Source organism: Rhyacophila brunnea, unplaced genomic scaffold, assembly GCF_057557595.1.
Source record: "Rhyacophila brunnea isolate RB1 unplaced genomic scaffold, BYU_Rbru_1.0 scaffold_7, whole genome shotgun sequence".
In the NCBI taxonomy this organism is placed as follows: domain Eukaryota; kingdom Metazoa; phylum Arthropoda; class Insecta; order Trichoptera; family Rhyacophilidae; genus Rhyacophila; species Rhyacophila brunnea.
This window is the reverse complement of record NW_028233339.1, coordinates 45,321,790-45,334,522: the sequence shown is the minus strand read 5'-3', so window position 1 is coordinate 45,334,522 and position 12,733 is coordinate 45,321,790. Positions and strand designations below refer to the sequence as shown.

The window sequence follows — 12,733 nt, the reverse complement described above, 5'->3', positions numbered from 1 at the left end:
TCAAAATGTAGTAAAATTAATTAATCATAATTTATATCAAATTTTATTAAATAAAAAATAGGGGCGAAATTATACCACTAAGTAAATTCAACTAAAACCTAAAAAGATAAAACCCATTAAAACTAGGTACCTACTAGTCTTATTTTAAAAAAATAATTTTAATTAGGTAGTTACCAAAGAGATTGGACTCCATCTCTTTGGTAGTTACTAATAATAATTTATCAATCATTCAACTTACTTCTTTCCATATTTTCAGAGTTGGGAGAATAAAAAGTATTTTTTTTGTGTCCTGGCATCATTTAATTGAAGTTGAAAGTTGAAGTGCGGCGAATGTGATTATCAAATTTTGAAGGTTAACTTTTTATTTATTTCCTTCGCTTTCATATTCCGGTGCTGTCTTGACTTTCCGGCTTGTCCGTGAAGTTGTATTAAATTTATAAAGCCTGTGATTTAGGATATCGGTTAAATAGTAAGTATTATAATTTCCTTATAGTTTATGCATACTATGAAAGTTCCCAATATATTCTTTATCTAGCGAAACGTAGATTTTTTTTCTTTAATTTAGTCGGTGTCAAAATACGTCGTATTAAAATGTGCAATCTTTCGGAAATTCTGCGTAGGTTGTTTTATAATGAAAAATACCAATACTAGAACCACTATAATTCATATGTTAAAAACCTTCCCTGGCAATTTTGCAAGCATATTATCTGCTTATTATAAATTAATATTGACTCCATAAGCAGGATAAGTTATTGCTGACGTATTGTATTTAATGTTACCTGTGTTGAAAGTCATTAATTATGAATTAATAAAATAAGTACCTTCATTGTGGAAAACAGATTGATTCCTTTTATCCTCTTCGGTGTATTGTTTATTAGTTAACAAGTCTGGCAATATTCTAGTGTCATGTAGGTACTAACTGGATTCATATTGGAATGACATTTTCGATTTTACAAATAATACACAATATAATATGTACAAACTCATTTCCGTATCTCCTAAAAAGTATCGGTAGGTAGGATTTTAAAAAAATAATACCGTTTTACCAGTAAACATATATTTATGTTATAAAGGGTCTGAGAATCTGTTTTGTGTGGCTGTTAACTTTCTGCCTAGGGCCACCACAAAAGTATCAATACCATACCGATACCAAGTATCGATACTTTTGATATGACGGCCACACTTCTGGGCATTGAAAATTAGGTACGGGAAGCCAGGCGGGAACTGCACCAACCCTTCCCTTCTTAAACAATTACATTTGAATAAAAACACAAGGTATTTAAGATGTGATGCTTGTTATTATACAAACAGAACTTGTCACTACAGTGGAACCTCGCTCTATCGTTTTCCCGTATTCATCGTTCTTTTTTAAAAGGCCCGGCCAAACACCCGTAAGAACAGTGTTAAATAATCCCGCATTCGTCGTTCCCCGATCTGTTGTTTTCCTTGATCTATCGTCTAAATATTACGGTCCCGTCAACAATTTTACCCCGATTGATCGTTTTACTACTCAAAAGTGAGCGAATTAGAGAGGTCACTGTTTGAATTAAAATGCACAGACTACGAAGAGGCAACTCACTATGAAAGACTTCTTTGTAAAAAAAATGAATTTTCTGATTCTATTTCATTGATATTCAAAAAAATCTCATAATTAAACAAGTTTTTTGAAAATGTTACCAAACAAGTATTTTTCTTACTTTTTGGACTTTCCGCATCAATCGTTTTCCCGCATTGATCGTTTCTTTTGGAGAGGCCCTTAAATAACCATAGATTGGGGTTCCACTGTACTTAAACACACATAAAATGACACATACTGAAAAAAAATCTAAATCCATTCATACCTAAGTTTTTTAGTACCTATGTATTCTTTAGTATTATTCATCCCCTTTCACCATTCTAGTGCATTCTGCTGTCTTCTCAACATCACCTACCGCCTCCTTGACTTCCAGTGCCTACTTTGAGAATCACTGGTTTATACAGACGGACAGGATGGCTAATATTTAGTTGTTTCTTTATCCGCTTTGTAATAGGAATAATACTTTGATTGGAAGATTAGTTGGTCATACTTTATTTATGTCATGTGATGCATTTGTAAATGCAACAAGCTCAGCATCAAGGATGTTGATAACAAATCTGTTAAATAGAGAGTTACACGTAACATAAATCAACAATGATTTTCCATTGATGTCCAACCTTTTTAGATCTACTGGCTATCTTGGCCACCACAAATATATTGACGGTTAATATAATTATTTACTAAGGTAAAGAAAAGGTTAGGTGTTATAAAAAGCAATGCCAGAACTGCCGAATTGAAAGGAGAAGAGAAACCAAATTTCATGTAATTATATCAACCATTTTTCTTATTGACGTTGGAAAGTCAAGTAAAATTGTTTTGCATCGGAGGGCATCTACTTCCAGAAACTGATTTGTCCGCAATTTATTATTTTTTTGTAAACAATTTTTTTGTCTTTAATGCGTAAATAATTAGTTTTAACATAGGTTTCTTTTTTCCATTGAATTGTATTTTCAAATTAGAATAAGAACCTATAATTGCAAAAATGGCAAAATAAAATTTGGCATATCTGTATTGGTTTATATCCTTTTAATCCATCAGTTTATGTCGGTCAATTAAGTTTTATAACATTTTTTTCACATGTTATTGATGTGTTCTGTTACAGATGTTTACATATTATGTAAAATTACATAATATAGAATATGTATTTACGGAGATTTTATCATTTTATCGATTTTTAGATTTTTGGCCCCCTCTTTGCTAGTTTCTTTCTTGTTTTTAATCAAAATTGTCAATGGTTTTTTCTAGCAATATGGAAGCCTTTGCTCAGCTGTTGGATCCCTACAAGGATATTGTTGGAAATGCTGCCGCTATTACAACGATCGCTCAGTTTTTTTCACCAGCATTTTTGTGCAATGACATCCGGAAGCAGGGCAACACTGAGAATTTCCCTATCATGCCTTTCCTCGGCGGTTTTGTTATGTGAGTAATATTTATTTTATTAATATTATTAGTGAACTTTACAAATTTATTTAGCACTACACCGGTGTTTAGTGTAATTCCTAATTGTTTATTTTTTTCATGTACTGAAAGTACTTTGAGAGTCACTCTGTGAAATAAAGTCTCCATAATCGTTTAGAATGTTTAAATAAATCATACAGTTTTCGGAAATTTCATATTCCAATAATTTTGTAATAATATATAAACTTCATAACAGTATAAGTTTCAACATCGTTTATAATATTACCACTGTGAAAACACAAAAAGTATTACTTCATATACTTTTTTTGAATCCGACAATGCATTGCCACGTTTTTACGAAATACGCTGTTTTATAAATATATTTATAAATCCACAATGCAGTAAAATGTTATATTATGTACGTAAGCATTTGTGTCAAATAAATACTTACAAGAAATGCATTAGTACGCATTTCATGCAATTTGTTTTATTAATGCAAAATAATTTATTAAAGATGAGCTGTGCAATTTTGGCATTTATATTCAAGGCTACTGCTTATATAAAGACCTTTAATGCCAAAGCAATGTTATTATCATGTAAAAAAATCATGTATCCTATTAGCGAACCTTTTTATGGTGCCTCAGGTGCCGAAATACTAAATATTAATTTCTAATAATGGGCGCCCGTGCCAAGGATTTGTTTCCCTATATAAAAGAAGAAACTTTTTTGTTTTTTAACTATTCCAAAAAAAATCTGTCAAAATGTTGCTACGTCGACCGCGACGTTCTGCTTGACACTAATTGAGATTGACGTGGTTCTAAAATTTGAGATAAAATATCTATTATGCTTTTTCCGACTGACCTAGCACTCACCTCTCTTGAATAATGTTGCTACATAAGAATTGTATATATCAGTAGTAGGTACATTGGTTTGATCCACGTCTAAGTCTAAATGCATTCAAACTGCAATGTCACAGGTATCACTTACTACCAGTTGCACACATTGTTTATCTATGATTACGGCATTCACTTTATCTTTATTATTATGCAATTGATATTTTTATGTAGTTCACAAAATTATCAGCGATTGCTTTTTTATGATTTATGGTTTTTTTAATATTTGAAGCACTCACTAGAATGGCCTACATATTATTTGCAGGTAGCAGTGTAGTGCTGCCGTTTCAAGTTAAACAAAACTTAGCCCAAGACAATGGTCAATATCGTAAACTTTACAGCTTAGGATCACTAAATGCAGTCGATTATCCGGACTGATTGGGGATGAAGGTTGGATGTTTTAAATCTAAGTGTACGGCCTGAGTGAACAGCGTTCGGCGGGGCATGAGTGGTGTGCGCAACTGAAACGTATAACCAAAAAAAGACATTGTCTACGAACATTTCACACATGGTTATACGTTTGAGTTGCGCACGCCCCGCCGAATGCTATCCACACAGGCCGTACACTAAGATAGTCGATATGTCAAAATAATACATTTTGGTCAGCTATGTCTTGATTTATATAGTACAGTGCTGAGACACATCCGACCCCTCGTTTCCTATATATGGACACTTTTAAATACCTATATCAACAAAAGAATTTTTTGGAAATACATTATAATATTAATTAAAACTAAAGACAATATGTAGTAGGTACTAATTCCTCTTAGTATGTATAATAATAATAAGACCGGTTTCGCCCGCTTCGAAATGACATTACCAACTGGTACAAAATATACAATAATACGGATATTAATTATACTAACAAATTTTTAAAACTAAACTAATTGTTTAATTTTTATCTATATTTATATACCTATCTACTGTTATTTTACTCGTGTTTTCGTTGTTTCTTGTTAATATGTATTTTATTGTAAATTTACAAATTCATTATTGGTCTTATTATTGCCATGTCTAAATTTTATTTGATTATTGTTCGTATCTTCTAGCTTAAGCGTCGGCCTATGGCGTCGTGGGTCCCAGGTTCGAATCCTGTGTCTGGCAAGTACACTTATTGTTTTTCAATTTGTGTATGGGTATGGACTTAATAGGTTGACCAAGTTGCTGACATCCGTTTCTCGTAAAGACAAAATCTGTTAATACAAACCTCCACTCTGTGGAGGCCCATATTATGATCTTATTAGGATTGGACATGGTCGGAAAATAATTAATTAGTGTAAATATCTGTATTATCGCAAACGATGGCCGGGCGATTGCGCATCAGGCCTATAATGTCGTGGGTCCCGAGTCATTCAAAATCACACATTGTTTTTCAATGTGTTTGGCCCATAGTATGGACCTAATAGGTTGAGCAAATGTCTAACATCCGTTTCTCGTAAAAAAACAAAAATCTGTAATACAACCTCCGCTCCAGTTAGATCTCCTTGGATTGGACACTGTAGAAAAAACAATATATTGCATATTCTGTAATTATGTTTCTTTGAAACGGATTAAACTTATCCTAATTATTATTAAACTAAATGGAATTACTAGTACACAATTAATTGTGTTTTGTGTTAATTATTTTATATGAAATGGTGTGGGACCTCTTTCTATGAATGATCAATTCCAGTATAAGATAATTTCCTTATGATGTGTTAAATTTAAACTGTAGCATTTAATTAATTTTGCCTGACACAAACAATCTGTCATCAGTTTACCATATCTTTCCATAAAAATCCATGATTGCATTGTTTCCTTGTGCAAATATAATGAACTTGGAATTAATTTTGTTGTCCTATTTTTATCTGTTGTCTGTTTTGTCTTACATTTATGGGAAAACATAAGTTCCCCGAGTTATGTTACAATCGTGTGAATTTCGATTAGATAACCTTAGACATTTGAGGCCATTCTTCGATATTGAAATCGTAATTATTAATGCCTGACCAAATGATTATTTTTGTTTGGATAATATCTTGTAAATTTGTTTATACCTATTTTCCTACTTCAAATTAACCAATATTTAAAAGCAGTGCTTTTGAGGAAACTTAGATTGAAATTCAAAGTTAACTCAGATCTGATGATTTACATTGGCAACGAACAATCACGTATCTAACTTTGAAGTCAATTTGCTCAAGTTGGTCCACTTTTCAATCCTCAGCGCCTCAATTAACATTAATAGTATTACCACGAAGACTAATATAATGCTAGGCTTTGTTATTAACATTATGATCATTTGTGTACAGTGGTGTTCTCAATCTGCAGTACGGTTTGATGCTCCGCGATGACACAATGATAAAAGTCAGTTTTGCCGGAATATTTCTGAACATCATATATCTTTGCTGGTATTATGCATATTCCAAGAGCAAGGGATCCGTCTGGCTGCAGATGGGTTTGGGAGGAGCGCTCACGGCTGCTATCATATCTTACACTGTCATGGAGGATCCGGCCATAGCTGAGGACAGACTCGGCATAATCGTGACCATTCTCATGATGCTGCTTGTCGCTTCGCCTCTCTTTGGACTTGTAAGTTCACTCTTACTATTCATTCTCATTATGCATGACTTAAAATTCGGCTCCTAAGGATCAATGAAACCTATCTCATTTTCTCTAATTTACAGGACACTCCGAACACAAATAAATCGACACCTGACATTAACAAGTGTTTTCGGAAGATACGTATTGATCTATCTTTTACCTGCTTATTTTTTTGATAAGTCTCTTCGCCACTTATATTTTTATTTATCTAATATTTTATTTTACTGAATATACATAATCTGAAAACACCTCGGATACCTTCCTATTTGAAAAAATCTTTGAAAAAAATATGACAGCGGTAGTCAAACCTATTATATATCTGAGGTATTTTCAAATTATGTATGTTCAATTAAGAATGTTACATTCTCAGGTCTTGTGAATTATTCGTTGAATATAAAAAGAAAATAATTGTTTATGTTATTTTACAAAACGCTAAAAATTGAGATACGTTTCTATGGCACTAAGGAGCCGAATTCATCCCGGTGAATGCCTTTACTATTTTATAATAGAAATCTGATTTTGAAATCCATAAAATGCAAAGCGATCCTTCATAAATTTTGCCGTACGTCCAACATTTCATGAACATATCTTGGCAGTAATGTGATGTATTGGTATATTACAGTATTATACAATCATAAAATGGAATCCTTACAAATAAATGCTAACTCATTTGACAATATAGGTAATGATTGTCTGTATTTCTGTGTGTAAAAGATAATAAATTATGTCAGTAACTCTCCAATAACAATATTGTTAGATAATGTTGTAATTATAAATTGAATGACCTTTGTGTCTGCTTGAAATGTTTAAACATCTGTGTTCGGTATAATCTACCTCGTTTTGTGATAAGATTGAAAAACACTCTAGTAGTTATGTACGCAAATATTTACATTTGATTACAATGATAATAATTATTGCATCTACAATTCACTACAATTCGCAGAGTGTAGTATAAACATTCACATACTGACACTCACTCGCGACAGACTTGAGAAATATTATGTTCTGGAAATAAGAGTTGATATCTTGCAAAAGAACCGTTGTTTCTTCAGTTAAAACAGTTGAAGTAGCGCACGGTTATTAGGGTCGATTTACCTCGAGGCCGATGCAACCAAAGGGTATACATAGTTATATTCCCGAGAGGTGTATAGTTAGTGACCTTAGTGATGTTATCCTACGTTCTTTCATAGCGTGCCCTACACAATTCAGTGAGCGATGCAAGACATATTGATACTGTATTATAAATTTACGAACATTGTTCGATGAGATTTTATATACAGCAAAAATAAGGTCATTCTGTCAAGAATTTTTTATTAACAGCTGTCAATCACAACTGATTTTTTTTAGGATATGTCGTCTCTCAAGGAGGTTCAGGTAATAATAAAAATAACGGTAGATAGTGGATGTGTCACAGATTTTATGGATAGGAATAATAATATCACTTATCATCATTAATTATTGCGCTTTTTTCTTGACAATAAGAAATATACATTAAATCAGTTACATTGTTTCAACCTAAGGCCTGAAATCTCTGTTTACTCTGTCTAAATATAGATTATGTATACACAGATGTTAATAACAAAGACTACAAACTCGATTGTAATTAGTATAAACATTACCCCTTAATGCAGGGGGGGCAAACTGCGGGCCGCATGTGGCCCGCCGGGTATTTTTTTGTGGCCCACCATCATTAATAATTGTACTTCTGATTACGAATAACTTTTTTTATATTTTTTTTTTAACTTTTATAATTTTTTTAAAAATATTGACAATAGATTAAAATTTGAAGAATTTGTTTCGTATTTGTATCGTGTTATCTCAGTACGTCTTCCTTGCGTCTCGTCTCACACTATGTAACCACTATTTTCTACGTTGAACATCGTGACACATTTAAATACTTTTAACTCCGCGTTGCAAGGAAAAAAAATATATGCCCACGATATGGTAAAAAGTTTGAATGGATTTCAATTAAAACTCAAGTTATTCCTTCGACAAATATCGAATAACAACGTGGACCACTTTCAAACTTTGAAGTTACTGAATATACCAGAATATAAATTTAAAGAATATGGTAAGAAGCTCTGAATGACGATTTTTCACAAAGATTTGGTGATTTCCGAAAAATTGAGACAAGTTTAGCAATAGTACGCGATCCATTTTCAATAGATATTGATAGTGTACCGACACAGCTACAACTTTAGATCATTGATCTGCAGTGTGACACTAATTTAAGAGAATTGCATCGTCGTGAAGAAATCTCCAAATTTTACAATACCCTTAATTCAGACAAATTCGACCAACTTAAAGATTATGAAAGAAAAATGTTCATTATTTTTGGATCAACCTATATATGTGAACAAACATTTTCGATCATGAACCTCAATAAAAATTCTTTACGATCAAATATCTCCGATGCCCATTTACAAGCAGTTTTGAGAATATCAACTACAAAATTAACACCTAAATTTAAAAAAATGTTAAAAAATGTACAACAGTTTCATTCATCTCATTAATTTTTTTGTAATGTTTACTTTTCGTGATACTAAATAGTGTATACCTATCTAAAAATGGTATTTTATTTGCGGCCCGCCGCTCATTTTGAATTCTTGAATTTGGCCCTCCATCCAAAAAGTTTGCTCCCCTCTGCCTTAATGGATACAGTGAAATGCAATTTTTAGTGTCCTGTTGCTTCAGTTTTTTTTTTGTCTATTGATAGGCGCACAGAACAGATAATTAATAGAATACCGATAGGCTATATTCAATACGCCGCACGTTGAAGCAGAGTTTTGAATGTGTGAGTGTCCTACGAAAATGAACCACGCATTATGCACGTGCAATAGTGTGTGTAATACACCAACATTAAATGAGCGTAAATGCATAAACCGAGAGCAGTTTTCAGTATTCGACGTACAATGTATGTGACACGTGTGTAAGTTTAACCCGGATTCTTCCTTACTCGAGACGGTTACCTGCTATCGCCTTCCCTGGATAGTCGTTATCATTGCTGTAATGAAGTTTTTAGTATCATTTCACTGTCGAAATATTGAGACATGTGCTTTACAAAAACCTAACCATCTTTAATGGTGGTATTTACTGTCAATTCTTGGCGAAAAGACATTGCATTAATTAAAATGAAACACAATAATATATTATATAGTACTTGTCCCACATTATGTGATAATTATAATCAGCACCAGTTTTGTCCGTTTCAATGAGACATTGTCAATTAACAATCAGTGTACATATTGTGTTTTGCTTTATTTAACTAAACTAATTAAATAATTTCCACATTGTAGGACTATCCGAGTTCAATGGCCTTATTCATTCAATTCGTGAGATTTTTTTATCTCATTATTTTTGCTATGATTTCATAATGATTCAGTTGCCTACTTTCAAACGCTGATAACACCAACACTTATCTCTGTATGCTAAATTAATTATATCAGATTCTATTGTATACATATTAATTACATTCACTTTGATAATGAATAAAATTGTACACCCTTACCCTATTCCACTCTTGCTGACCTTTATTTTTGATTGTGACTTAATGGGTTCATAGCCTGAAACAGCTGTCACATCCGCAACACAAAAGTGTACAACTGATCGACAAGGCTGTACATCAATGGATAGTTTATTTTGCATTTCGTCATTTTAAGCATACTTCTCTTTCCAATTTCAGAGGGAAATCATCAGAACGAAGAGTACAGCCGGCATGCCATTCCCCATCATATTCTCCGGAACAATCGTCTCCATGCTTTGGCTCGTCTACGGAATTATTCTAAGGAACCAGTTTGTTATTGTGAGTACCTACACATCTCCATTTAAACATTTCTGTGCCGCAATTAGATAATTGGTGTAATTACCGTACAAACGGTTAATTAATACCTAAAAAAAAAATCTAGAATCGTAGAAATTTCATTTACACCACGACGTATAGGTGTTGAAAAAAATATGTAGCTAAATATATCTCTATTCTAAACATTAAACTACAATATTATGTAAGCATACCTAAGGGAAAGTCATTCGGATAGTATCTATAAAGCCTCAAATAAAGGAGTCTAAAAGAGAATATCTTCTGTACCCTCTTCACCACAATGATGTATGTACTTCAACTGACAATAAATCCACTCTCAACCTACTTTGAACTAAAGCGTCAATTACATTGAGCTACTTTACGAGCTGTTTGTCGGCGAATTTACAATCTGCCTGTAAATTCGCCCAGTGTAATCATCGAACAAGCTAACAAGCAAATTGTAAACACTCTACCGAGAAAAGTTGAAAGCCGGTCAACTTTACACGCTACACGCCGGCGTATGGGCCTACTGCGTCTGCGCAGTAGCAACCTCCCGGTAAAAAAACGAACTACGTTCTGTCAAAATAGTCGCTGGCTTGTGGCTTCTCAGCGAATGGAAAGTTTTGTGTGTCATCATCGTAATCACAGTAGCTGAATCGACCGCTATTAAATTTGCCAACAAACAGCTCGAAGTAGCTAAATGTAATTGACGCTTAAGGAATTTTAAAGAATTTTTAATATCAAGTATTAAATGTCACTTGTGGTGAAAATATGTATGTAGTTAATAAATAATATTATTACTTTGTTTCATAAATTTCTTAAATATTCAACAGATACCTATATATGGTGTTTTTGATTATCTTGGAAAGCATGCAAATTCGATGGTTTATTTTCGGTGCTGTTTTCTATCAAATGTTGAGTAGAAATTAATTTCTCTGGTTGAATAGCCAAGTGAATTTTTCAATCGTTCCTCGCACAATAATTAATCAGACATGTCTATCTGCTTATCTTACTAGTATTTCTTAGAGAGGATATCAGGAACATGTTTAATTTTATTTTACTATGTTTCAGTTCCAAAATGTTGTGTTCTTCGGGCTGAGTGCAATCCAACTCACTTTGATGGCCATCTATCCTTCGAAGCCGGTGAAATCTATCACCAGCAAAAAGAACAGATCGAAGAAATCAAATTAACTCACTCGTGAACAGTTTTTAGCTGTGCGATAATTTTCTTAATAAATTCATAATATAAATGAAAATTGATTGTCAATAACTTAATGTATTATAAAATGTTACAAATATGCAATAATAAATTATGATAGTTTGGTTAGAATGAGATTAAAATATATGCCAACAGAGTACAATTTTAGGAAAACAATATTAGGCTGTCATGTCAACACAATAACTATTTTAAAATAAAAAAATATTTTCATATAAATATAAATAATGGGTAGCTATATTTTTGATTCATAAAGTATAATGTAAAATAAAACCGATTCCTGAATTTATTAGTGATACTTATTTCAGATAGAAGTTAATTTAAATCATATTGCTTGAAAAGAGAAAATCCCCATTATTTTTTATGCTCTGGCAATCTTTTGAAATGTTTCAATTAAATATACTTATTTGTAATGTTTTCGAAGGATAGCAAAATAAACTTTGCGCAACCAGAAATACTAAAGCAAGACAGTCACCAAATTAGATATTAACTATTATTTTGTATAATATGCTCAATAATAATTATTTCGTAGAATTAACTATTTAATTTTTCAATAGAATAAAATGAAAATTAAATTGGGAGATTCATATTTATATCCTTTTCATAATAATATGTAAATCCACGAATTCTTTCATTCCATTTTTTCCTTGAAGTCAAGTCCTCATTCCTTTGATAAAACATTTATTTAAAAATTGTTGTTTTATAAAATATAATATAACCGTTGCTTGGATGTCCGTTAAGTTTAGAGATGAGATTGATTTTATTGTTTACTTGATGTAATGAACTGTAATACATAATATTCAGACTCGTATTTTGAATAAATTGTTTGATGAATGATTATTTTTTTATAAACGAAATAGCGTATTTGTATATTTTTTTATAAATGTTGGAAATTAAAATATTTTACTATAAATGTTTGTTTTTTTAATAAAACATTTTTGTAGCCCCTCAATGACCATTGAAAACTGTACCCAAAGCATTAATTTAATTCATTGAAACCGGATCCCAGTTCAGTTTGATATACTGAAAATAAATTCACCAATGAGAACTGATATGCCACATTTTTTATGTATGTCTGTTTCTAGTTTTGTCTGAAAGCTGTAAAAAAATTTTTTTTTTCATTAATTAGATTGATTTTACTAAAAAGGGTTAGCCACTTGCTCAACCTGTTGGATCTTACTTCTGGACCCAAATACACAGATGCGCGAGTTGAATTTACGACCCACGACTTCAAAAGCGAACAGATACTCTACCCCTCATCCATCGTGGGCGCCATA

At 32.2% G+C, this 12,733-nt stretch overlaps 1 protein-coding gene across 1 annotated transcript; it reads left to right on the top strand.

Moving 5' to 3' along the window:
* Positions 1 to 301: 301 nt before the first annotated feature.
* LOC147064962 (sugar transporter SWEET1) lies at positions 302 to 12,364 on the top strand. The gene is made up of 5 exons (XM_085958353.1): positions 302 to 469; positions 2,822 to 2,995; positions 6,153 to 6,432; positions 10,127 to 10,246; positions 11,312 to 12,364. The coding sequence occupies exons 2-5, from the start codon at positions 2,826 to 2,828 to the stop codon at positions 11,429 to 11,431; spliced, it is 690 nt and encodes a 229-aa protein (XP_085814479.1). The 5' UTR covers positions 302 to 469; positions 2,822 to 2,825; the 3' UTR covers positions 11,432 to 12,364.
* Positions 12,365 to 12,733: the final 369 nt, after the last annotated feature.

Coding starts and splice junctions, on each gene's coding strand:
- LOC147064962 (XM_085958353.1), top strand. CDS start 2,826: ATGGAAGCCTTTGCTCAGCTGTTGGATCCCTACAAGGATATTGTTGGA. Junction 2,996..6,152: donor TTCCTCGGCGGTTTTGTTAT/GTGAGTAATATT, acceptor ATTTGTGTACAG/TGGTGTTCTCAATCTGCAGT. Junction 10,247..11,311: donor TAAGGAACCAGTTTGTTATT/GTGAGTACCTAC, acceptor ACTATGTTTCAG/TTCCAAAATGTTGTGTTCTT.